The sequence below is a fragment of the Podarcis pityusensis genome (genome assembly GCF_964106645.2).
Source record: "Podarcis pityusensis genome assembly, chromosome: 2".
Classification (NCBI taxonomy): domain Eukaryota; kingdom Metazoa; phylum Chordata; class Lepidosauria; order Squamata; family Lacertidae; genus Podarcis; species Podarcis pityusensis.
The window spans coordinates 116,801,927-116,828,174 of NC_138029.1; the positions used below are offsets into that span (position 1 = coordinate 116,801,927).

A 26,248-nucleotide genomic window follows, 5' to 3' on the forward strand; every position below is an offset into this window, starting at 1 on the left:
GCCCATGTGAACTAGTATTATTCATCTGTTCAGTTTTTAGTCTGCCCACCCAAAAAGGCCATACACTGTTCTCTCTCCACCCCCACCCCCCATTTTATTCTCCCAACAACCCTGTGAGGGAGGCTAGACTAAGAAAGAACAATGTCAGCAGTGTGCGTTGTGGCTAGGCCTGCACACATACTGCGCATTTGAAGCACATCACCCCTTGGAAAATGTAGTCGATTTCCATATTTATAAATGTAATATATACAGGAAATTTATATCATATTTCACAATATTACTGTATTGTGCTAATACTTGCCAGAAGTTGCAAAGGAAAACAAAGCCCTTGGTGGAAATTGTGTTTATCAGTGAGAGGGGAAATAGTGGCACCCAGTGGATGATCTAGGTATTGCAAGAGATATTTCAGGGGTTGCCAACTTGGTGTCCTGTATGTAAGAGAGCGAGAGAAAGAGGAAGGGAAAGAGTGACACCTCTCCGCCAACACTCCAAGCTTCTATACATGTTTCTCTCCTGCATGGGTTCTCTCGTGAATCACAAGCAAGAGCCTCCGACTGAAGCTCTGGCCGCAGCATTTGCAGTGATAGGGTTTCTCTCCCGTGTGAACCCGCTCGTGCCGCAAAAGGTTACACCGGATGCTGAAGCTCTTACCGCACGCCGAGCACTCGTACGGCTTCTCCCCTGTGTGGGTCCTCTTGTGCCGCACGAGGGTCGACTTCCGGCTGAAGCTTTTGCCGCAGGTTAAGCAGCCGTAGGGCTTCTCGCCGGTGTGGATTCTCTCGTGAGCGACAATGTTTGCTCGAATGTTGGACGTGGCCCCGCAGTAGGAGCATTTGAACTTCCTCAGCCGTTTCTTCTGGTTTTTGAGGAGGTCCAAGCTCTGGCAGAGGCTCTTCTCGTAGTCGGTGCTGGCGATGCTGCTTCGTGGGCACGTCCTGTCGCGGACGACGCTTTCGTGGAAAGCCTGGCCACTTCCTTCGCAGAGGAAGGCCTGCTGTGCTATCTTCCACAGATAGCTTTCCTGGTGCCTTTCTGGTCCCCCCTTGTTTCCAGGGATCTTTTCCAACTTGGGAGCCTGGAAGACGTTATCTTTGGCTCTTTCTAAGGATATTCCGCTGGATCCCACATCTCCAGGCTCGGGACTTTTCACATGAAAGGGCTCCTCTTCATTCTCCAGCACTGGGTCTTGGACTCCTAGGAATAAACAGAGAATCATTATCTGTGGGCATGAGACAGAGCTTCTGCAAAGACCTGAAGGAGCGCCTCCACCCCCATCGTTCAGCCTCGACACTGAGGTCCAGCTCCGAGGGCCTTCTGGCAGTTCCCTCAGTGTGAGAAGTGAAGTTACAGGGATCCAGGCAGAGGGCCTTCTTGGCAGTGAGACCCTCCCTGTAGAATGCCCTCACATCAGATGTCAAGGAGATAAAGAATTGCACAACTTTTAGAAGACATCTGAAGGCAGCCTTGTATCAGGAAGTTTTTACTGTGCTGGAAGCAGCCCGGACTGGCTGGGGAAACCCAGCCAGATGGGCGGGGTATAAATTAATCATTATCATCATTTGGGAAGGGGCCATTGTTCAGTGGCAGAGCATCTGCCTTGCTTGAAGAAAGTGCTAGATTTCATCTCAGCATCTCTGGGAAAGGCTGGGGAAACACTCCTGTTTGCAATCCTGCAGAGCTGCTGCCAGTCAGTGTGGGTAATACTGAGCCAAACTGGCCAGTGGGTCTGGTTCAGGTTAAGACAGCTTCCTACGTTCTTCTACCAGTGGAAAAGGGGCTCCAGCAGCTGACCGTTTTGCGCACACCAATCCTTACCCAGCGGTGTGACTTCCATGGACAGTTGCATCTTTGCAGAGTCTGGTAAATCTTGCTCTGACTTGGAGGCATTAATAATGGTCTCTTCCAAGAGCCCTGGAACCTGGAGTGGAGGAAAGGGAGAAGAAGTCAACAACATGCATACATTTCTAGACTTTAGGCAAGCAGTGTAGGCTTCCCATCTAGTTGGATGCTGGACTCGATTCCCCATTGGACAGATCCAGGGATCTGGGATCTGGCTGAGGACAGACCAAGCTTGGTGAGGCCCAGTTGCCCAAATAAACCAGCCACCACTCCAATTGGCACCTCAAAGTGACTAAAACACCTCACACACCTCATACCTTTACTTCCCGTCTCTCCGACTCATGGAGTATCAAGAGGAAATCTTCAGCCAGGACCGCCGCCTCAGCACATGTCTCTGGGCCCCTTTCCCTCACCCAGTTCTGCATCTCCCGAGGCATGATGGTCAAGAACTGCTCCAGGATCAGCAGATCTAAGATCTGCTCCTTGGTGTGTTTCTCGGGAGTCAGCCACTGGCAGCAGAGCTCCCGGAGCTTCCTGCAGATCTCCCGGGGGCCCTTGGCCTCATAGTAGGACAGCTGCCTGAAGTGTTGTCGCCGCATCTCCATCCTGGCTGCATCCCCCTTCAGAGCCTCTTCAACCTTCACCGTTGGAGGGGAGTCTAGGCTCCAACACGCCTGCTGGGCCTCTGCAAGGAGGTCAGGCATGGTCTGAGTCAGCCACTCCCCTATAGGCCGCAGGATGGCATTGGATGTCCCCTTCAAGGGAGCCTGAGAAGACTTTGAGTTCTCCTCCAAGGTGGGACTGGGCAGCTGCAGGTGCCGCCACTCTGAGTGAGGGGATTTGGCTGTTTTCAAGAACTCCTGCCACTGGGCCTCCCAGCGCCATTCTCGGCCTTCTTCCGGCTCTTGTTTGATTTGTTGGGGGGCCACCCCAGTCAGGAGCTCATGGGTGGTCTCAGCTTGGACAACACAAGGATCTCTTCCTCTGCCTTTTGGTTTGTTCCGAGGCTCGGGTCCTGTTGAAGCTTCCTGCTTTTCCATTTTTCATTTCCATTACTCACCTCCGTCACTGGTGTTGTGCAATGCCAGGTCTATAGGCAACAAAACCGCCACTCTGCGAGATTTCTTTACCTCGCAGGGGGTTGACCTGGCTTGTGTGACGGAGACCTGGGTACGCGAAGGGGCAACAGTTACCTTACGAGAGATGGCACCCCCGGGTTTCTCCGTCCTCCACCAGTCACGGACTGTGGGCCGGGGGGGAGGGGTGGCATTATTAATCCGGGAAGATTGTCCTTTCAGGGCTCTACCATCGCCATCGATCCCCGGCATTGAATGTGTTGGCCTAGTGTGGGGCTCTGAGGTGAGCTTGGCTGTCTGGCTGGTGTACCGGCCACCTAGCGCACCAGCAGCCACCCTGTCAGGCCTACTGGAGGCGGTGGCCGGCTGGGCCTTGGAGTTCCCTAACCTATTGGTATTGGGGGACTTCAACATCCATGCTGATGCCACTCCCTCCTCACAGGCTCTGGACCTGGTGTCTTCCATGGCAACACTAGGGCTCTCCCAGTTTGTTTCAGGCCCCACACATCAAGCAGGCCACACGCTGGATTTGATCTTTGGCGTAGGTATAGATGTGATCATGTCTCCTTCAATTAAGGTGCCATGGTCTGATCACTACGCTCTGAAAGCCAGGATTGACTTTCCACCCCCACCCTGCTTAGGTGGCGAGCCGATTTGGGCTCGCCCGCAGAGGCTGATGGACCCTGATAGATTCCGTCAAGCCTTGCGGGACCTTGCTCCCCCTGGCGACTCATTGACTGAGCTTGTTGAGGGCTGGAATACCCAGCTCCTGGCAGCCATAGATGAGATCGCACCTAAGCGCCCTCTGCGACTCCGCAGAAACCGGGCTCCCTGGTTTACCGAGGAGCTTCGGAAAATGAAGCGGGACCTCAGACGGCTAGAGCGAGTATGGCGGGGTGCCCGTGACGGAGCCTCAAGAACATCTTATAGGGTTTTTATGAAAACCTATGAGATGGCGGTGAAGGCCGCTAAGAAGTCTTACTTCTCGGCCTCCATTGCATCCGCTAGCTCTCGCCCGGCGCAATTATTTAGTATAATTAGGTCTTTAACGTCCCTTGAAGGACAGCCAAATTTAAATAACAATCTGACACACAGCTGTGAGGCATTTGCGAGCTTTTTTGCGGAGAAGGTCCTGTTGCTCCGCCATGACCTCCCTGCCAATTTGGATACAATAAAGGAACTGGAGGCCCCTCGACTGTCCTCGGGTCCAGTATTGGACCACTTTGATCGGATATCCCCAGCCGATGTGGACAGACTCCTCCGAGCTGGAAAGCCCACCACCTGTCCTCTTGACCCGTGCCCGTCTTGGCTGATTAGAGCGTGTCCAGACGAGGTGCGGGCCCCCCTGGGGGATATCATCAATTTGTCCCTTGGCACCGGGATATTTCCAGGGGAATTGAAGGAGGCAGTGGTGCGCCCGCTCTTAAAGAAAACATCATTAGATCCCTTAGATCTATCCAATTACCGCCCGGTTTCGAATCTTCCATTCCTGGGTAAGGTGATTGAGAGAGCGGTTGCTGAACAGCTTGGTAGGTTTCTGGATGAAACATCGGCTCTGGATCCATTCCAGTCTGGCTTCCGCGCTGGTCATGGGACCGAGACGGCTCTGGTCGCCCTAACAGATGATCTCCGCAGGCAGCTGGATCGAGGCGGGTCGGGGCTGCTGATTCTTCTAGACCTGTCAGCAGCCTTCGACATGGTTGATCACGAACTCCTGGACCACCGCCTTGCCGACGTGGGGATCCAGGGCACAGTCCTTCAATGGCTGCGCTCGTTTCTCTCTGGTCGGGGACAGAGGGTGGCGCTTGGGGGGGAATTGTCATCCCGCCACTCCTTGGTGTGTGGAGTGCCTCAGGGTGCGATACTCTCCCCGATGCTTTTTAACATCTTTATGCGCCCCCTCGCCCAGCTTGTCCGGAGTTTTGGGCTGGGTTGCCATCAGTATGCCGATGACACCCAACTCTATCTGTTGATGGATGGCCATCCTGACTCGGCCCCAGACACACTGACCAGATGTTTGGAAGCTGTGGCTGGATGGTTACGCGGAAGCCGATTGAAGTTAAATCCTTCGAAGACAGAGGTCCTCTGGCTGGGACGGGACGATATGGGATTGGGGGGGCAACTCCCATCTCTTGCGGGGGTGCAATTAGTGCCAGCACCGTCCGTTAAGAGTCTGGGTGTAATCTTCGATACCTCCCTCTCTATGGAGGCGCAGATTACAGCTATAACAAAGGCGGCATTTTTTCATCTCCGCCAAGCTAAGCAGTTGGCCCCTTATCTCTCTCGCCCTGACCTAGCCACTGTGATCCACGCGACGGTCACCTCCAGACTGGATTATTGTAACTCGCTCTACGTGGGGCTGCCCTTGAGACTGACCCAGAAACTCCAGCGGGTGCAGAATGCCGCGGCAAGACTCCTTATGGGGTCTTCGCTGCGAGATCACATTCATCCGGTACTATACCAGCTGCACTGGCTCCCGGTGGAGTACAGGATCAGGTTTAAGGTGCTGGTTTTAACCTTTAAAGCCCTATACGGCCTAGGACCCTCGTACCTACGGGACCGCCTCTCCTGGTATGCCCCACAGAGGAACCTACGGTCTGCAAATAAAAACATCCTGAAGGTCCCAGGCCTCAGAGAGGTTAGGCTGGCCTCAACTAGAGCCAGGGCTTTCTCAGCTGCGGCTCCAATCTGGTGGAACGCTCTGTCACAAGAGACTAGGGCCCTGCGGGACCTGACATCTTTCCGCAGGGCCTGCAAGACAGAGTTGTTCCGCCAGGCCTTTGGTCAGGGCCCAGCCTGACTCCCACCTCCGGCAACCTGCACAGAACTTTGCTTAACGGTTGCCATTAATTTGATTTTAATTAATTTTTATAATGAAATGTTTTAGAATGTTGGATTATTTGATTGTTTGATTATTTGTTTGTTGTTAGCCGCCCTGAGCCTGGCTTTGGCTGGGGAGGGCGGGATATAAATAAAATTTATTATTATTATTATTATTATTTTGTTCCTAGCTTTGCTTCTTGGAGGAAGAGAAGAAAAGTCAGTCTTTTTGTCACGTGATTTGAAAAAAAGGGATTTTATTTATGTCAAAATTTTATAAACTGATTAAAGATTTTAAAACCCTTAAACAATATAAACAACATTTTAAAAAAATTAAACAACATAAAACCAGTAATACTGGGTAGCTTGGTTGGTGAGAGCATGGTGCTGATGATAATGCCAAGGTTGCATGTTTGATCCCCGTATGGGACAGCTGCATATTCCTGCATTGCAGGGGGTTGGACTAGATGATCCTCAGGGTCCCTTCCAACTCTACAATTCAATGATTCTATGTATCAACACAGGCTAAAACTCTGCTTCTAAAATGGAGGACTTTCCTTCGACCTGCTCTAAGTGGAACATCTTCCCACCCCATGATGTTGGCCATTGAAGATCCTGTTAATATTGCTTTGAGCGGTGCATTTTATGAACTGTACTTTTACTGTGCATTTTCTTTTATACTGATACGTACTAATCTTCTTCACGACTTCAGGTGCCTTTAGGCTAAAAAGTGTTATATAAATAAACAATTCCATACCGAAACAAATAAAAACAGGAATGTGCAGATCCATACCATGCATAGCTTCTGCCAAAGAATCTTGGGAACTCCAGTTTACCCCTCACAGAGCTACAATTCCCAACACCTTCAACAAACTCCAGTTCCCCTGATTCTTTGGGGGAGTCTAGGTGCTTCCAAGGTATGGTGTGGACACGTTTGATCTTATGGGTCAAGGAAAACTTTGGCAAAAGGATAGGTCTCTACAAGCGACCTTACAGAATTTCCCAGCATGATCTAAGTGATCTTACAGGCCTATGCAGAGGCAGGCAGTCTTTTCTGCTAAGTTCACCCTGAGTTACTCAACACAGAGATAATCTGGAGGTGACCAGAGGAAAGGAGCTTGAAAGGTAAATGATTTGTATTCATTCATTGATATCAACTGTAATTGCACAAGCTGAATTTGAGGTATGTGATTGAAACCTACCTGAAAATAGCAACAGCCTGGATGCTGCCGTAGTGCAGCAAACAAACCCTAAAAATCAGACTTTTGCGGTCAGGAAAGTGATGGTTGAAATGTATTGGAAAGTGTGGCATAACTGATGTACACACCATGAATTCAGTCTCAGGAATTGTAATTTACCCCTCACAGAGCTACAATCCCCAGCATCCTTAACAAACTACAGTTCCCGGGATTCTTTAGGGCAGGTGGGAGAAATGTGCTATAAATATATAGAGTGTATGCAGACATCTAAGCTTCCTGCAAAAAAGTACAGTAATCAGAGCGAATGCTCAACAAATAGCCAACATTATCTAACCTCTCTGCAAAAGCAGGCTCAGTGGTCATCTGCAAGAACCCTCCTTTCCTTCTGACACGCACAGATGCCTGCCCCTTCTGCTTTTATCCCTCCTTCCCCTGAATCCACTTCCCTGCTTAAACTCACCTGCTCCATGTAGCTTTTGCATAGCACCTTCTGGGAATACTGTATTTACAATCCTCCAGTTGCACCAAGGATAGCATATGCCCCTAAAAGGGGAAGTTTATTATTATTATTTTAAATAATCAGGAAGGAAATAACAGCAGGACAGGAAGGGGGTTGGTTGCCTTTTTCTTTTTAGCTCTCTGTGCAGCTGTGCAGGAAAGTAGCTTCATCTTTTAAAAACACTCATTCTCTCTCCTTTTCACACACATACATGCAATGCACACACATTCCCTGGTCCTCTCTAGGCAACAGAGCTCTGTGCAATTAACCCCATGAGCATCTCTGCAGAAGAAGCGAGCTGGATTTCAATGAAATGACTAGATGTAAAAATTAGGGCTGCTGCTGCCCCTACCCCCCCCAAAAAAATACCACCCTCCTGACCAAATGCCTAAATCAAATGATATAAAATGAGAAGAGGGTGGGGAGAAAACATGTGTTGCTTACAACCCAAGTCAATGCATGTTTACTCACTAAGAAGTCCCAAGTGTGTTTTCTCCCAAGCAAGTGAGCATATTCAGTCATTCATTCCAGGGGTAGAGAACTTGTTTCATCCTGAGAGCCACATTGCCTTCTGGGGTGGGGGAGTGGGGGCACATGTCAGCAGGGGCCAGAGAAAAAAGTGGGTGGTGCAAGTCATTGAAATTTTGCCTTTGTGCAGAAAGCTACTTTCTACAACAAACACCCCTCCTCTAGCTAAGTAAAAGCACACAGGGTGGGTGCGAAGAAGGGCCAGAAAGGGGGGGTGAAGGGCCACTTTAACACAAACACGGTTCCCCCATTGATTCTATTGCACAGTATACCCTGCCCTTTTCCAGGGAAGGTCCTCTCCAGGATGCTCACATAATTATTTTTTTTAAAAAAATTCATTAAAATATGTATCAAAAGGAAGAGGAAAAAAAGAATAGCATCACAGCTTCAATGCTATTCAAAGTTTCTGGGGAATAAACCCCACGGAAATCAGTGAAATGTACTTCTTTCTTTCTTTTTTTGTTAGAGTGTTTATTAATTTTCCAATAAAAAACATCCAATTAACATATCAAATCATAATCCAATAAAAATAAAAAAATGGGGGGGGGGGAATGAAAAGGGAAGTACGATCTGGGAAACGCAAGGTGGAAAACAGCAATGTTTAAATTAGCATAAAGCAGGAATGCTAAACCCAGTGCTTTCCCCCCTAGAAAAATAGGCGCTGGTACTCACTATGAGGTTGTTACTGTTAAGTGCTACACTTTTTAACAACCAAAAAGAGAGATGTGCTAGTACTGCGTACCCTTAAGTGCCCCCAGGGGGGAGCACTGGCTGATTCTATGGGCCTTAAGTTGTTGTTGGGACTCCTGCTCCCATCCTCACTCATTTCGGGAACAGTCACTACAAACCAGGGGTGCAATCCTAAGCATATTTATTTCATATTCTCACCACTTTATTCGGTGAGTTTTTAACCCCAGGTGAGCCTGCCAAGGGACGCCACCTAAATCATTAGAAGCAACCACTGTAAACAGGCAGAAAATAGGCCATGATTATCTCAAGTTTAATTATATTTGCTGTTAAAAAAAGAAAAACTAGCACAGCAATTGCAATTCCACTACAAAGAACGGGGTCCGTGACAGCTGACAGCTGCCTTTCAACTGCTGCAACATCCCCCCTCCCCCTCTTCCAGCCAAAGGGGAGGGGCCGGAAGAGGAATCCAACGCCGTTCCATGACCTATCTAGGAAAGCTTATCTAGGAAATTGGTGCGCTCTCTCTCTTCACTTAACCCTTTCAGGGCCCATTTCAAACAAAGGATATTCTCTTTCATCGAAGGAAAGGGGCGGAAAGGCCAGCGTGACCCCCGCCAGCCCCCGGCCCCTTTCAGATTAATACAGCCTTGCAGGAAAGACGTCAGGTTCCCCACCCCACCAGGTAGAGCACATGCCATTTTAATGCCGAACCTTCTCTTTAAAAAAATAGAAATAAAAATGCATAGTTCATGAAAGCGCCCCGTGGTTCTCTAATGGTTAAATCAGCGCAGTTCAGATGGCTAGAGAGGAAGAGGGTTTGGGGAGGGAGGAGGAGAATCTTCCTTCCTGCCGAATGCAATCTTCCGGAGCTGGTGGTCGCCGCCTCCTCCTCCTTCTTTCTCCCCTTGCAAATTTGCAAACTGTTCTGTTGCTTTTTGTTAAAATGCATGCCTGATTGTGTTTGCTAGGAAACTGCAGCTTCCCTGCCAAGAGCCCCTGTCATCGCAGCTTCCATTGGGAGGAGCTGGAAGGAGGCCTCGCCCGGGACCGGTAAGTTGGAAGGCGGGTTTGCCTGGTTCTTGGGGAGCAGAAAAGCTGCAGGCGGGGGGAAGAGGGGGAGGGGAGGGAGCCTCGACATCCCATAATTTGCGCTCTCCTTCCGCACTTCCATTCAACAGCTGGGTGTGCAATGTAATTAGCGCGGTGAAAATCCATGCTGTGGGGAGAAGGGAAAGAAAATCTCAGACAAATAATTGCAATAAGAGTAGCAGGGCGTCAGCCCTTTCACTAAAAAGCAGTCAGTTCCCCCAAAGTCTGTTGGGATGATAAAGTCTTAACTTGCTGGTGGAAGGACAAAGAGGGAGGCAGTCTAACCTCTCCAGGGAGGGAGTTCCATAGTCTGGGTGCCAACGCCAAGAAGGCCCTGCCCTGCGCCCTCAGCAAGTGTCCCTGCGAGAATGGCCTCCCACAAAGATCCCAGAGGTCACGCAGGTTCATATGAAGCAATGCAGTTTTTCAGATGCCAAGGACCCAAGTTGTCTAGGACTTTACAGGTCACAACCAGCACTTTGAATGGCCCTGTTGTAACAAGGGTGTCATATCCTACTTTTAACCATCCCTGGTCAGCAATCTCTCTGCGGCTCTTTGATCCTGTTGAAATTTCTGAGCATTTTGCAATGGCGGCCCCACCCAGCGTGTGTTACAATAATCCCAACAGGATGTAACTCATGCATTTGGAAGACATTAGAGCCAACAAGGTTTTGGTTTCATATCAAACTCCACTTAAACACATACTGGAAGTTCTTAATTGCCCTTTACCCATTAATAAGGAGTGGTGATAATCTTATTTATTATACTGTGTTTATTTGCTAGTAGTACTTTATCTGGCCTTCACAAGCAGGTCGCTGGAATGGACTACAACAATATAAATACAATATTAAATTGAAATCGCTTAACAGTGGTGCATCTCAAAGAATGGGCTCGTAAGCCACCAGTGGGCCTTGGGCCTCCTTTCAGGTGGGCTTCCATGCCACAGATTGGCTGGTGGGCTTTTCACATGCCTGCCATATCTCCTAGCCATGCTGTGGCCTCTAAATTGGGCCAGTGCTATGGCAGAAGCTCTTGCCAGGACCAGTAGCTTCTCGTTTCCTGAGCAAAGATGACAAGGAAGCCGTGTGTGTTTAGGGATGTAAGGCCTCCCTCTTCTGAGAGGAGGCCAGAAGAGGTAAAGGTAAAGGGACCCCTGACCATTAGGTCCAGTCGCAGACGACTCTGGGGTTGCGGTGCTCATCTCCCTTTATTGGCCGAGGGAGCCGGCGTACAGCTTCTGGTTCATGTGGCCAGCATGACTAAGCCGCATCTTGCAAACCAGAGCAGCGCACGGAAACGCCGTTTACCTTCCCTCCAGAGCGGTACCTATTAATCTACTTGCACTTTGAGGTGCTTTCGAACTGCTAGGTTGGCAGGAGCAGGGACCAAGCAATGGGAGCTCACTCCATCGTGGGGATTCGAACCGCTGACCTTCTGATTGGCAAGCCCTCTGTGGTTTAACCCACAGCGCCAAGGGTTAGTATTATTTGAAGTACATTCACCTACAAAGGAAAGTTGATATTCATTATGACAGTGTCTTTAAAAAAACTGGGACTGTAATGGGATAAGAGAATAAAGGTGTTTTTGGAAGAAAGAATAAACATAAAACTCTAGGGGGAAGGGGGGGGAGAAATTGCCAGCTTGAGGTGGGGGTGGGAAAATAAGGTACCAGCTGAGTGTGGAAATGTTGCAGGAATCTCCAGTCAGTGACGACAGACACTGGATCTTTTCAAGGAAGGTCAGCATTTATTGACCTGCGAAGGTGACCCCAGTGAGATATCTCTCAGAGACTGAGGCCCTGAACCAGTTTTGGGGGCCCTTCTTATAGTGAGTTACAAATGAACAGGCAGAAAAGAGGAACTTTACTCAAGCAGGCAAAAATAACAGATTAGCTTCTTCGCTCCCCCCTTGTTCGCCCAAACTGCAAAGTAAGAACTTTCTAGTCTCTCCCCCAACCCGTTCCTGTTCTGTCTGCATCTGCCAGCCTGTGCTGGTTTCTTGCCCATACAGATGACCTATGCAAGTTTAAAAACAGACACCAGATATCAGTTAGCTCATCTTCTTGTGACTGACTTTCTTGAAAAGGCAGCTTGCACAGCATTCTGTGGCAAACTCAAAAGTGGGGGTTATGGGGGTCATTGGGTTTCTCTCATTTCTGATCAGAGCCACTTTCTGTATAAAAACAACTTCCAGGGCACAAGAGCATGTGCAAAGCTCTATTACACAAGTTTCAACAAATAGATTAATTCCTGCATTTTCTGAGAAGTCATGCATACAAATGGCTAGACTGCTTACAGAGCAATTTCTGAGTGGGGGCGTGGCTATTGAGGCATATAGATTCTATTTCCTCCATTCATCAGTAGGCGAACAGGAAAATATAGTACTCTGAGAGGCATGTGGGTGTGAGAGAAGGGGAAAAAGCCATCTCCATTTTGAGCCTCTGGTTCAGCAGATTCCACAATATCCCTAGAGAAAATGTCTGTACAGTAGTACCTCGGGTTACTTACGCTTCAGGTTACATACGCTTCAGGTTACAGACTCCGCTAACCCAGAAATAGTGCTTCAGGTTAAGAACTTTGCTTCAGGATAAGAACAGAAATTGTGCTCCGGCGACGCGACAGCAGCAGGAGGCCCCATTAGCTAAAGTGGTGCTTCAGGTTAAGAATGGACCTCCGGAATGAATTAAGTACTTAACCCAAGGTACCACTGTATTTAACTTGAGGGAAGCTGAGCTATGATACTCCTTGCCACTGACTCCCCATGTGTTCCCACACTCAGTTCAAAGTGCTGGTTTTAACCTTTAAAGCTCTTCATTCATTCAGTGTTTTATTTGTACAGTGGTACCTCAGGTTAAGTACTTAATTCGTTCCGGAGGTCCGTTCTTAACCTGAAACTGTTCTTAACCTGAAGCACCACTTTAGCTAATGGTGCCTCCTGCTGCTGTCGCGTCACCGGAGCACGATTTCTGTTCTCATCCTGAAGCAAAGTTCTAAACCAGAGGTAATATTTCTGGGTTAGCGGAGTCTGTAACCTGAAGCATATGTAACCCGAGGTACCACTGTATGCTTCTTTTCCACCCACCCCACCCCCCCAAAAATTGCTCAAAGCGGCTTACAACAAATGAAGCAGAAATGTATTTCAAAGCCAAGCACTGCGAAACAATTACAAACCTGCACAATAAAACAACCACACGATATCAAATATAGCAACATACAAAACAACGGCAACATTTCGGTACTATAAATATAAGAAGGTAGCGTAATATCCAATAGCAAAGTTAACAAGGAAGCTTGACAGTTTCACCTTGGTCCTAGAAACACCTTTCCCATGATGTTATTTTTATTTATTTATTTATTTATTCATTTATTAAAATTGTATACTGCCCTACATTCAAAGATCACAGGGCAATTCCCAACAAAAAAATTACAAAATGTGAATACAAAAGACATAATGAAACAAAAACAAACTAATAGCGCCCCCTCCCACAAACACATTTAAAAGGCCATATAATGTTAATCAGCCAAAGGCCTGGTTATAGAGAAATGTTTTTGCCTGCCACCTAAGGGAGAGAGCATTCCACAAATGGGGAGCCACCACAAAAAAGGCCGTTTTCATGTTGCCACCCTCCAGGCCTCTTGTGGAGGAGGCACATGAAGAAGCACCGCGGATGATGATCTCAGGGCTCAGTTGCTCAGAGTCCCTCTCCTCCTACAGCAATTTGCAAGTCTTCCAAGACAAGAGGTGGGGTAGCTGGAAACACCTCTCCCATAATGCTGCCCTTCACGGCTTGGTGACAGAATGCACCACATGTGCCTGCTCGTTTTTTCACCTGAGCATGCTCAGTCTTGCCTGATCTTGGAAGCTAAGCAGGGTCAGTACTTGGTTAGTACTTGGATGCAAGACTGCCTGGGTGTTACCATAGAAACTGAATTTCTGGTGGTGGCATCTTAATTATAAAATGCAGTCACCTGATGTCTGCTTTGGTGCCATTCTTGCATCAAACCTTTTTTTAAAAATTCTGGCTTGTTCTAGGGCAGGGGTAGGCAACCTAAGGCCTGGGGGCTGGATCCGGCCCAATCGCCTTCTCAATCCGGCCAGCGGATGGTCCGGGAATCGGCGTGTTTTTACATGAGTAGAATGTGTCCTTTTATTTAAAATGCATCTCTGGGTTATTTGTGGGGCATAGGAATTCGTTCATTTCCCCCCCCAAAATATAGTCTGGCCCACCACAAGGTCTGAGGGACATGGCTGAAAAAGGTTGCTGACCCCTGTTCTAGGGTAACTGAGGGCGGAGCACAACTCTGTACACAGCCTTGAAAGGGTGGGAGATGGATGCGCTAAAATAAATCACTCCTTGTAACAATGCGCTCACATGTTGAGCGCTGACAACTTTTAAGCCACAATGGGGTTGCATAAAAACAGAGGGAGGTATAGCCAGGATTGGTGGAATCCAAATAATAGAATCATAGGATTGGAAGCGACCCTGAGGGTCATCTAAGCCCAACCCTCTGCAGTGCAGGAATATGCAGCTGTCCCATACGAAGATTGAACCTGCAACCTTGGCATTATCAGCACCACACTCTTAACGAGCTGAGCTATCTATATTGCTGATGTACAAGAATATACTGGGGGGGGGGGGAGTAAGTGGGATTGGAGAATGAAATGAAGTGTCCCTGCTAACTGGAAGCCTGGAAAGCAACCTTTCTCTTTGGAGGTGAGGACACTGCACCATTTTTTGCTACAGGTTCCACTTGTAAAAAAACAAAATACACTTCTTACTAGGGAGAAGAGCAACGTTCTGCTTGTTGCCTCACTTGTTGTTTGTGCTTTTTGTCCTTCAGGGCAGCCCCAGACAAGCGACGACGTCTGAGGAAGATTGGCATCGGCCTGAGCTCTTGGGGGTCTGCTTATTATCATTATTATTATTTATTGAATTTATATACCCCCCTATACCCGGAGGTCTTAAGGCGGTTCACAGAAACTCTTATCATGGCTGGAGTTTTGCTTCCACTTGCTGCCGCCTTGCTGTAATTGCAGTTACGAAGCAAAGAAGCTTTCCACTACGTCGGCCTGAAAGGGGATGGAGGGACAGAGCTTAGCTAGGATCGTCACTTATTAAAAAAAAAGAGATAGGGTGGTTGTGGGTAGAAAATGACGACAGAGAAGGCAGCAGAATTCTCGCCCCTAGACCTTCATGAGTTTGACCAGCACGTGAAGCCAGAAATAAAAATGGAGAGGCGAGAACGTGGATCCAGGAGAGGGCTGCAAAGAACCGGGGAGACCTCCCTGGCCGCCGAGGTGGAGACGGTTATTGTTGCAGCATCGCCGCAAGGCATTAAACAGGAAGTTGGCGAAGGACCGTCGTCCCGGCAGTGGGACGGGCAGTGGCAGGACTACCCAGATGCCTCACAGTCCCCTCTGTCAGGGCAGGGAGACCTGGACCTGGAAGAGACAGCATTGACGGATGATGTTAAGGATTCCCTTTCCCACTCCGAAGGAGCAGCGTCCACCAGCCGGTGGGCTAAAGGCAGGACAAGGCCCCGGCTCGGGTTGGGACGCACCCGGACAGCCCAAGAGGCCCAAAGTGTGAAAAGCGACAGTGGGAGCAGTGACGAGCAGGCAAGCGAGGCCGAGGCCACAGAGTCCATCAGTCCCGAATGCCAGCGCCAGCGCTTCCGGCAGTTTGGCTATGAAGAAGCCGAGGGGCCGTGGGAGGCCTACTGTCAACTCCGGAAGTTTTGCCACCAGTGGCTCATGCCAGAGAGGCACACCAAAGAGGAGATCCTGGAGCTGGTGATTCTGGAGCAATTCTTGGCCATCCTGCCCCCAGAAATGCTGAGCTGGATCCGAGAACGTGATTCAGAGAGCTGCTTCCACGCTGTAGCCCTTGCGGAGCATTTTCTCCTGAGGCAGCGAGAGGCTCAGAGGCAGGACCAACAGGTATTTTCTTCTCAACGGTCCTGAGCGGGCTGTGCTATTGGTGGTAGGATATTGCAAGCTGTGGTACTTAGCTGGCGGCAGTAGTGGGGAACCTGGGGTCCGTGGGCCTAATTGGGGCTACTTAAGCCTCCCAGGTTGTCTTGCCGAGCCATTTGAGCCCTGTGCCTTTGCAAGCACAGATGATCACAGCAGCAAGCACTGAAAAATCAGTTGCCCATCAGTACCTGCAAAGCCAAACAGGTCACCTGACATTGTTGTGGCGTCAGGTGATTGGCAGGAGTAGGTCAGGATCCAGCTCGCTGGCTGGACCTGGTTCCCTTTCCCTGGCTTACAGGATGAGTCATTCTGGTAATAGTCGCTTTGTGTGACTGGGAGAGATGCAAACCAGGTCAAGCAAAAATGTCCCATGGAGCACTTTCTTTACAAGGAAAGGCTTTTTTGCTTCCGGAGGGGGGAAGATGCAACAAAAGGGGGTAGGGACATGAGCGAGATTTACAGCATTCATGCATAAAGTAGAGGAAGAGACAGAAATGTTTTTGTTCTTTGCAGTGCTAGACTTTGCAGCAGGGTGATTGGGGTGGGAAATATCCTCCAGTGAGATTGATGATGAGTAGATTCAGGACATGGTGGGCAGGAAACCACACTTCTTCAAGCAAAATGTGTGGCTGAGCTTATGGAACTCACTGCCACAAGATGAGGTGACAGCCACCTGCTCAGACAGCTTTAAAAGGGGATGAGGAATTTGTAGCGAGTGAGCTTACCAATGGCTCTTTAGCCACGATAGGTGAATGCAGTATATACATCTCCGTCTTGGGGAGGGCTGTTGACTTTTAGACCTGCTTGTGGGCTTCCCAGAGGCCTCTGACTGGCCATGGCAGGAAATAGGATGTTGGTCTGATCCAGCAGGACTCGTCTTATGTGCCCCACCCCTGAGCCATCTTGTACTGAAATTCTCTCCCGTTGTTTCAGGTGGGAATGAAAGAGGAGGCTGCTATGAATTTCTCTGCGGGAGAAGGTTCTTCGATGGATCTGACCCTCAGGCAGCTCTACAGGGAGGTCAAGGAGGAGGGGGAAGATGAGGAGGAGGAGGAAGAAGAAGAAGCCAGTGTGCTAGGCAAGGATGAGTTGCACTGGAAGCAAGTTGTACACTTGCTTATCTTGATCTTGTTTCCTTTTCAAAACTTCTGTTACATATGCCATTTTGCTCTGGGGACGGGTGGGTATTCCCATAGCTGAGCACATGTTCCACCACCTAAGTTCACAGGTTCGATTCCTAGCATCTTCCAAATTAAAAAGGATTGAGTACCAGCTGACAAGGAAACCTTCTTTGAAAGGTTACAGAGAACATACAAAGCAGAACATGCTGGGCTCAATGCACAAATAATTTGGCCTGGTATAAAACAGGTTCTATGCAGTGGATCTGTTAGATAAATGAGGCGCTGCCCCAACAACTAGGGCAGGGCGATATATTGATATGTCACTCAAAACCAGTTTGAAGTCCATATCGTTATATGGGCTTAGTTATTGACCTGGCAATATATTGCGAATTATGTGTGTGTGTTGTGCAAAAATTGCAATGTGGGGAAAACCGCGAAGCCAGCCAGTGCCTTTACATAGCTCCATCCTTATTTCAGACATTGGGATATATTGATATATCAAGATGTTTAGCTGGTGATATATCACAAAGTTGAAAATCACCTCCACCCTTATTTCAGACATTGTCCTATATCATGGGTAGGCAAACTAAGGCCCGGGGGCTGGATCTGGCCCAATCGCCTTCTAAATCCGGCCTGCAGACAGTCCGGGAATCAGCATGTTTTTACATGAGTAGAATGTGTCCTTTTATTTAAAATGCATCTCTGGGTTATTTGTGGGGCATAGGAATTCATTCATTTCCCCCCATATAGTCCGGCCCCCCACAAGGTCTGAGGGTCAGTGGACTGACCCCCTGCTGAAAAAGTTTGCTAACCCCTGTCCTATATCAATAGATCACAATGTTTAGCTGGCGATATATCGCCAATGTTGAAATTCAGATATGGCCCAGCTCTACCATCAAATTCAAGTTTTCCTTTGCCAGATGACTTTTTTTTTAACCTTTTAAACTTACAGCCACCCCAGCTGTTGGCACTGCCTGTCAGCTTCTTCCTTGGGGTTGGCACTTGTGGAACTCAGCAGAGAGGGAGGGAGGAGGCTGGAGATACAGCTGGAATTTATTGTCCCCGCCTGTCATTGATTCTGTTGGTCTGCTTTCCGCCCTACCAGCTCCAATGGGCACCAGCCTCCACTGCTTCCATGTTCCTGCATAAATGCTTATTGTAATTATGGCATGCAGGACCTGCAACAACGTGTTACACCATGGATTGCCTCTTTTCAGGATTCCAGCCACTTCAGCCCATTCCCTCTCCTGGTTTGCTGTCCCACAGCTGCCCCTCCTCCCCTAAAACGTCAATCAGTATTCTATGGCCAGTGAGCAAGTTCATCTCTCCATCGACTGTTTTGTGGATCCCCCCCCCCTTTTAGGGTTTTCTTCACCAGATTATTTTTGTGCACTTCTGCAAATCTCGGGGTTCCACACACCCTCTTCTGTGTGAATGGAGTCGTTCTGCCAGGGGCATAGCAAACAAATAAAAATATTTAACTAACTGACCAATCGCATTGCAGGTAGCTTAGTTCTTCCCTCACACCACCCCAAATCCTGTGTTTTGGCTACATCAGCAACGTCACTCGCAACCTGAAAATCAGATATAGGAAGAATGATGGTTTTCATTATTCTTATATTAATATTAGGTGACGAAGGTCAGGATGAAAATGATGGGATGCCACTAGAAGGAGAGAACTGCCAGGACTTTGAGGAGACAATTTCAAAACCAACGGAGCCAAAGGAATACGGAACAGAGGAGCATAGGAATGAATCCGTTGCGCCGGAGGGTGAAACGACAGCCGAACAGGAAACCCCCAAATTAAAGAGGCCAAGTGATAGATTGTTCCACGGCCTCAACAGACATCAGAGGAACAACTCGGGGCAGGAACTCTATGACTGCTCCGATTGTGGCAAAGTGTTTATCTCCAGAGCTGGCTTCATCATGCATATAAGAGTCCATGGCCGGGAGAAGCCGTACGAATGTGCAGACTGTGGCAAAAACTTCCGGCGGAGCTCACATCTCAATAACCACAGCAAAATCCACGCGGGAGTGAAGCCGTTCAAATGCTTGGACTGCGGGAAGGGGTTCAGTCGGAACTCAAACCTTATTTCACATCAGAGAATGCACACGGGCGAGAAGCCATACTCGTGCTCCTCCTGCAGCAAACAGTTTTGCGACAAGTCGAGTCTGGTGAGACACGAGAGGCTTCACACTGGAGACAGGCCGTACAAATGCACCGCATGTGGGAAAAGCTTCAGCCAGAGCCACCATCTCATAACACACCAGAGAAGCCACACGGGCGAGAAACCGTACAAATGCCTGCTCTGCAGCAAAAGCTTTTGCGATCGATCGACTTACATTAGGCACCAGAAAAATCACACGGGGGAGAAGACGTTCAAATGTTCTGAGTGCGGCGAAAGTTTCAGCCGGAACAAGCACCTCATTAGACATCAGAGCATTCACACAGCCAGGGAGTTGTACACGTGCTCAGATTGTGGCGAAAGCTTTTGCCGCCGGTCAGGCCTGAAGATGCACCAGAAAATCCACACGGGGGAGAAGCCGTTTGAATGCACAGATTGCGGGAAGAAGTTCAATCGCAGCACAAACCTTATCAGTCATCAGAGAATCCACACTGGAGAGAGACCCTACGGATGCCCTGACTGTGGGAAAAGGTTCAATCGCAGGACACACCTTGTTAGCCATCAGAAAATCCACGGACCGAGGAAAGAATCTCCAGAAACGATCAAAACCGAAGAAGAGCTTCCATCTGACGACGTCTTTTTGCACCCATCTTATATCATCACAAGAACCCTGTGAGGTAAGTAATTGAATTGAAGAACTGAATTGAATTGATTTGTAAAAGTCCATACAAATACTCTTATTGGGAGAAATGACCTGACACCCAGGCAAACATGTACTTCATGCAGATTGTTGGCCTGTGACCTTTTGCATATTTCATTTGCGTCCGCCAGCTTTTTTATTCCCTCTTTCCTTTATTTAACCTTGTGACTCCCTCCCCTTTGCTCTCAAATGTTCTATCAGACCCATGTCAACTTACAGATTTGAAAATAAGGGACCAGCTGCCTCAAAAATAAGGGATCAGCAGCCAAAATAAAGGATCAACAATTACTTTGATAAAATGCATATTTTGTTGCGTGCAAATGGCTTTAGATACCTATTAGGTCCATAAATTACCATATAGCATATATTCAACACACAAAAACAGCAACAATTTGTTGTTGACAAAGCACAGCTGGACATAGAAAGGGTCCCATTACCTTCAGTAGCTTATTTAAGGGACATCATTAATAAGGGACAGCAGCGTGACATGGCACTGGGATAAGGGACTGTCCCGCCAAATAAGGGACGCTTGGCAGCTATGATCAGACCCCCAGAGAATTACTCAGGCACCTTCAACTCCCCAACCCTGCTCCCCAGTTTCAACTTTAAAACTCCCCTCTCTCTATTGAAATTACAGTGGTACCTCGGGTTAAGTACTTAATTCGTTCCGGAGGTCCGTTCTTAACCTGAAACTGTTCTTAGCCTGAGGCACCACTTTAGCTAATGGGGCCTCCCGCTGCTGCTGCACCGCCAGAGCACGATTTCTGTTCTCATCCTGAAGCAAAGTTCTTAACCCGAGGTACTATTTCTGGGTTAGCGGAGTCTGTAACCTGAAGCGTATGTAACCTGAAGCATATGTAACCCGAGGTACCACTGTATAAACCTGGCTGCAAACTCTTTGCAAAGTCTGCTGCACAAATAAACCTCATTCCTTGCATGTGACTTACTTGAATCCCACCCTCTCTCTGTGCCATACTAGTTTCAAACAAACACAGAGCATCGTTTTCATCCTATGCAGCCCTGACCCAGGTTTATCCCATAACTCAGAACTAACCCTAAATTTATCTATGGAACCATCAGCAAATCACCTAGACATCTATCACTAGATCCTGATCTACCATCTTCTGCCCATCCTTACCACTCTGTGGTAGAGCTCCGACTTCGCTGTCAGGTTCAATCCCTGCCATTCCCTGTTTTAAAAGGACTAGGCAGCTAGCATTGAAAACTAGGTTCCTGGTGATAAAGTCTGCCCTGAGATCCGCTGCCAGACAAGAGTGGATAACACTGACCCAGGGAGACAAATTACCCGACTTGGTAGAAGAAAGGCCTGATAAGTTTTGAAAAACAGAAAGGTCACCATCCACACCATATTTTTGAAGCACATTCCCCACCCCGGGGAATCCTACAGGCAGTGGCGTAGCGTGGGTTGTCAGCACCCGGGGCAAAGCAAGTAATTTGCGCCCCCTAACCCATGGATTTGCGCCCCCTAACCCATGGATTTGCGCCCCCTAACCTGTGGATTTGCGCCCCCTAACCCATGGATTTGCCTTAACCCCAGATGTTGCACCCGGTGCGGCCGGCCCCCCCTGCACCCCCCACGCTACGCCACTGCCTACAGGTGCTGGTTTCTTGAGGCAGTGGCGAATTTGGCTCCCTGTGCGAGGCCTAAATTTGCCCCCTACCCCAGCCCTCACACTGTCTTCCCAAAGGCTTTGTGAAGGAGGCACTGCAAAGCCCAGGTAAGGAGGTGCCCAACTTTGGGAAGAAGGTATGAAGGCTCTGACAGGGCCTTCTGACAAGGTTACCAGATTTTTTTCAATAAATCCGGAGCACTTTTCAACTTCAATGGATTTTGTCAGGGGATTGATTTGGAAATCCGGGGTCTTGTCCCTGGGAAACGGGGACGTCTGGTAACCTTACCCTAAAGCATGGGTAGGCAAACTAAGGCCCGGGGGCTGGATCTGGCCCAATCGCCTTCTAAATCCGGCCCACGGATGGTCCAGGAATCATTGTGTCTTTACATGAATAGAATGTGTGCTTTTATTTAAAATGCATCTCTGGGTTATTTGTGGGGCATAGGAATTCATTCATATTTTTTTTCCCAAAATATAGTCCTGCCCCCCACAAGGTCTGAGGGTCAGTGGACCGGCCCCCTGCTGAAAAAGTTTGCTGACCCCTGCCCTAAAGCTTTCCCACCTTCCCAGAACTGGGAGAGCACTAGCTAGGCTTGGGGAAGGAGGTGGGAGGAAATTTTACCTCTTTGGGGCGGGAGGTGAGCTACAGTTCCTGGAATTGTTTTGTGCTTTTAAGTGCATGGTGTCGATGCGACCAAATACAAGTTCGGAAAGAGGGGGTTTGTGGGTTTGGGTAAAGACAAAAGCAACAAGGATGTATACACGCTTTTAAAAGAAATGCATTCTTATGCAGGGCTGGATCTGAAGAAAACTGAAGAGTAGAGACCTCTAAAGGATGCTGTTGTCAAACTGAATTGGAACCTGATCATCTCTCTGCTTGTGGAGCAGAGTTTCCGTCCAAGTGGAAATCGAATGGCTTGCTGCTTGGCCGAATAAATTCTCTGCTCTCTGGTTCCTTTCCCCCTTGTGCATATAGTTATCTCCCCTTCTTTGCTCCCCTGTGGACGTACTTCATCTTCCTCACGCCTTTTTGAAAAGTATGCATCTCTTTATGCCATTTGTGTGCTGTTTGGAAAAATAAATAAATAGAAGGAAGAGTTGGAGGTGGATGAGTTAGACATTTGTAGACCTATGTAGCTGTAATCCTGTGTGCACTTAGCTGAACACAGCGGGGAATTACTCTGGAGTAAACCTACATAGGATTAGGTTGTGTAAATGAGCTTTATAGCTGCTGGCAATGGGGGTGGTTACTTTTGTATGGGGTGGGGGGGTGGGATTAGGTTCTTGCTCATTTTGGTGTTTTTGATGTTCCTTCAACCCAAAGGGATAGTTGGCAGTAGAGGTGGAATTATTTGAGCCAGATCAAAATAATTGGTGGTGGTGTAAAAGTGGGTTTTGATATATTCATGGAGGATGGGCTATTTTTCAAGGTATACAAGACCTTTTGAATGTTCACATTCAGCACTGCAGCCAGCCAGCCAGCCCGTGATGCCCTCTCCTAGGATATTCCATTCCATTCCCCTCTTCCGAACAAACACATAGCACTTGGTTGCCACTGAGCATGCTCAGTCCTTATTGGGCTGTTCTGGGTTTTTTAATATTGCGGGGTTAGGGGGTCTTTTTTTGTATTTCTGCAAAACCTTGGTGTTCCCTCTGAGCATGCTAATACCTCCCTTCTTGTTTCTCGGTGACCCGTTTCTGAATAAATGCTGTGAGCACTCAGCACCTGAACGCACCACAAGAGGTAACGATAACTATATGGAGCCCCCTGTTTATGAGCAGTTTACCTGTGAGAGTAGTTGCTGATAGTCAACAGCAGGGAGGGGTTGTTTCCTTTGTGCCCTCCTTGGCTTTGCAGTGGGGCTATTCTGGCCCCCCTCCCAATGCAGAGTAGCTCAGGGGGGAATCAAGTAAGAAAAAACTGGTTTGATTTTGGACAGAACATTTCCTCAGAGTTGCTGCTTTGTTAAGGATTACGGAACCTGCTCAGAAGGAATCTACTGCCTTTGCTTTGTTGTTCTTTGGTTACTTAAAATTTCCTGCTCTTTTCAAAAAAATTAAATGTTTTTTTTTTATTATTAAAAAAAGTTAGTCAGGTTTTTTTTGTGAGGGTGGGTGGATCTGATTCACTTTCTCCTGTGTGTCTTGCTTAAGACTGGGGCCCTGTGTGCACGTTACATTTAACACGATACATTTACACGTATCATATCACTTTAAACAGGTACATCTTCTCCATGGGAAGTGTAGTTTCAAGGGTGCTGAAAGCCTTAGAAAAAACCCCTCCCCATTGCCCACACAGAGCTACATAGTTCCCTGTGAAGAGGGATTGTCTGTTAAACTACTCTGGGAACTGTAGTTATGTGAGAGAAGTAGGGGCTGCCTCACAATTCTCAGCATCCTTAACAAACTACACTTCCCAGGGTTGTTTGGGGGTGTCTGTAGTAAAGGAGGGGATCTAAACCCACCATCTAAGCCAACATCACAATCCAATAATATGTGGAAGAGAAACAGGAATGGGGAATGTGGGGTGGGTGTGAAAGCCATAAACTATACTAACTCGTTTATTAGGGACGTGGGTGGCGCAGTGGGTTAAACCACAGAGCCTAGGACTTGCCGATCAGAAGGTCGGCGGTTCGAATCCCTGCGACGGGGTGAGCTCCCGTTGCTCGGTCCCTGCTCCTGCCAACCTAGCAGTTCGAAAGCACGTCAAAGTGCAAGTAGATAAATAGGTACCGCTCCAGCGGGAAGGTAAACGGCGTTTCCGTGTGCTGCTCTGGTTCGCCAGAGACGGCTTAGTCATGCTGGCCACATGACCTGGAAGCTGTACGCCGGCTCCCTCGGCCAATAAAGCGAGATGAGCGCCGCAACCCCAGAGGCGGCCACGACTGGACCTAGTGATCCAGGGGTCCCTTTACCCTTTACCTTTACTTTAACTCGTTTATTACAACAGAAGAATCTGGGGTGGGTTGGACACGGCTCTCTCAGGTGACAAGGCCTCAACCACAGAAACCTAGGTGTATGGGAGCCGTTTTTCCACAAAAATAGCTCAGAAACAGCAATTTTGAGATTTTGCCCCAAAAGCTCAAGAATTTTTCAGTTCAGATTTTCACTTTGGAATATGGCAACTCTAGCCAGGAGGGCAGGCATTTGTGCAGCACCCCACTTCCCCCAGCCCTCCATAAGTCACCACTGCCTTAACCTATTTGCTTTTTTTTTTATAAAATATTTATTAAAGATTTCAGACATTTATAGTCACCAAACACATATAAAACCATCACCATAATACAATAAACAAAGAAAAACACAAAAGAATAAAAAGAATAACACATAATACAAAAAACATACAACAACAAAATCAAATAGTTCATAACCATATTTTCTTTGCTTTTGGACTTCCTCACATCTCTCATTCCTGCGTTCCCAATTTATAGAATTTTAAACAGCAATTTATCACCTTGTTTCAAATCTTATTTTGTGACTTTCCAATATTATGTCTCTAACTTTAAATATTTTTATCATGAGCTTAAATACTTAATCTAGACATGATATTAATCTGAAATTTATCTTTTTCTCAAATTTCACTTATTTTCATAGTCCCTTCAGCTAGTTTGCTGATGCCCTGTTATTTTCAGTCCTGCATCCTTCTTAACACTCATACAATTTACAATGTTTTTGTAAATAGTCCTTAAATTTCTTCCAATCCTCTTCCACTGCTTCTTCTCCCAGGTCGCGGATTCTGCCAGTCATTTCTGCCAGTTCCATATAGTCTATCAGTTGCGTCTGCCAATCTTCCAGCGTGGGCAAATCTTGAGTTTTCCAATGTTTAGCGATAAGTATCCTTGCTGCTGTTGTTGCATAACCTATTTGCTTTTGCATTTGGAAAACCTCGGTTATTATCACCAGTGAACCCATGTTTTAAAAATCAATACAGTTTTTGTAAAATAATACTTCTTTTTTATTTCTTTAATTGGAGAAAGAAGAAAAGGATAGTTTACTATTAAAGAGGAAGCCCAACTCAAAATGTTATTCCAGAATCACTTAGAAGCTTAACATTTTATAAGCTAAAATTTAAGTGGTATCCAACACCTGCCAAATTAAAGAAAAATATATCGTATGCTACACTTACATATTACACTTGGATCTGAACTTGCTAATTTTACCTAAAATGGTATTTCAGGAATTTTTCATGATGAGGATTTAGAAACCAGTGACTGCACATCTGATCACAACCAGACTTAGTACAACATTCTGGATAGCTTATACAGTATATGCCAGATCTATTCCAATTATATAATAAATTTTGAGAAAAAGCTTTCTAAACCCACTTATTAGAGATGACACAAAGGGGAAGGGATTTTTGTAGGGTGTTTAAACCATTGGACTATTGTGTACACCATGTCAAGGTAACATTACACTTCATTTTCACTTTATCTCACATGGGGCTCGAACCCTGAGGTTAGAAGACATCTGAAGGCAGCGCTGTTTAGGGAAGTTTTTAATGTTTGATGATTTATTCTATCTTTTTTAAAAAAATAATTCTGTTGGGAGCTGCCCAGAACGGCTAGGGAAACGCAGCCGGATGGGCACGGTATTATTATTATTATTGCTGTATTATTATTATTACCCCAATAGCTCAGCGATTTGTGTACACGGGGACACAGATGGCGGCGTGTGAACATCCCTAGAGAAGGGTGCAAAAACCTTGTTCCCTGCTGCTCCAGAGCTAGGAATGGACCAGATCTTATAGGGCTAATCCATTTGCCCCGACAGCTAAGAGCGGAAGGGCAGGGGAAGCAGCAGGGCGGTCTCGCAGCCCTCGCCTTGCAAGGGGGCGCATCCAGCCTCGCAGCCTCCCAGGGCCCAACCCACAGCCAGCGAGCTCCGATGCCCAGAGAGGCAGGAAACGGGGCCAGCCAGGGGGACTCGAGAGCGGCTGCACTTTCCTGTCCCC

At 47.6% G+C, this 26,248-nt stretch overlaps 2 protein-coding genes and 1 long non-coding RNA gene across 9 annotated transcripts; 1 reads left to right on the top strand and 2 right to left on the bottom strand.

The window, feature by feature from the left end:
- Positions 1 to 328: 328 nt before the first annotated feature.
- LOC308469652 (zinc finger and SCAN domain-containing protein 21-like) lies at positions 329 to 12,032 on the bottom strand. Of its 7 annotated transcripts, none has more exons than XM_080992416.1 (6): positions 11,410 to 12,032; positions 7,395 to 7,477; positions 5,915 to 5,931; positions 2,157 to 2,879; positions 1,816 to 1,918; positions 329 to 1,194 (listed from the first exon to the last, which is right to left on the bottom strand). In XM_080992416.1, the coding sequence occupies exons 1-6, from the start codon at positions 11,484 to 11,486 to the stop codon at positions 497 to 499; spliced, it is 1,701 nt and encodes a 566-aa protein (XP_080848542.1). In that variant the 5' UTR covers positions 11,487 to 12,032; the 3' UTR covers positions 329 to 496. The 7 variants fall into 7 exon arrangements, with proteins under 7 accessions (XP_080848542.1, XP_080848541.1, XP_080848545.1 ...); XM_080992415.1 differs by having other exon boundaries at positions 5,915 to 5,934; XM_080992419.1 differs by lacking the exon at positions 11,410 to 12,032 and adding an exon at positions 8,704 to 9,099 and having other exon boundaries at positions 5,915 to 5,934.
- Positions 9,509 to 22,400, top strand: LOC308469479 (uncharacterized protein). Its single transcript, XM_080991995.1, has 5 exons — positions 9,509 to 9,701; positions 14,582 to 15,680; positions 16,650 to 16,794; positions 18,468 to 19,640; positions 22,091 to 22,400. Exons 2-4 carry the CDS (start codon positions 14,892 to 14,894, stop codon positions 19,637 to 19,639), a joined length of 2,106 nt encoding a protein of 701 aa, XP_080848121.1. The 5' UTR covers positions 9,509 to 9,701; positions 14,582 to 14,891; the 3' UTR covers position 19,640; positions 22,091 to 22,400.
- A 2,104-nt stretch (positions 22,401 to 24,504) lies between these two features.
- Positions 24,505 to 26,037, bottom strand: LOC308470282. The gene is made up of 2 exons (XR_013982336.1): positions 25,922 to 26,037; positions 24,505 to 25,164 (listed from the first exon to the last, which is right to left on the bottom strand). It is a non-coding gene; the product is annotated as an uncharacterized lncRNA (long non-coding RNA).
- Positions 26,038 to 26,248: the final 211 nt, after the last annotated feature.

Bases quoted from the DNA above. Each gene is read 5' to 3' on its own strand.
- LOC308469652 (XM_080992415.1), bottom strand. From the start codon at position 11,486: ATGCTGACCTTCCTTGAAAAGATCCAGTGTCTGTCGTCACTGACTGGA. The intron at 7,478-11,409 runs GTACCTTATTTT...TTCCCCTTTTAG, and splicing joins AACATTTCCACACTCAGCTG to GGGCATATGCTATCCTTGGT. The intron at 2,880-5,914 runs TAATAATAATAA...TGGAAATGAAAA, and splicing joins AAGCAAAGCTAGGAACAAAA to ATGGAAAAGCAGGAAGCTTC.
- LOC308469479 (XM_080991995.1), top strand. From the start codon at position 14,892: ATGACGACAGAGAAGGCAGCAGAATTCTCGCCCCTAGACCTTCATGAG. The intron at 15,681-16,649 runs GTATTTTCTTCT...CCGTTGTTTCAG, and splicing joins CTCAGAGGCAGGACCAACAG to GTGGGAATGAAAGAGGAGGC. The intron at 16,795-18,467 runs GCAAGGATGAGT...TATTAATATTAG, and splicing joins AGAAGAAGCCAGTGTGCTAG to GTGACGAAGGTCAGGATGAA.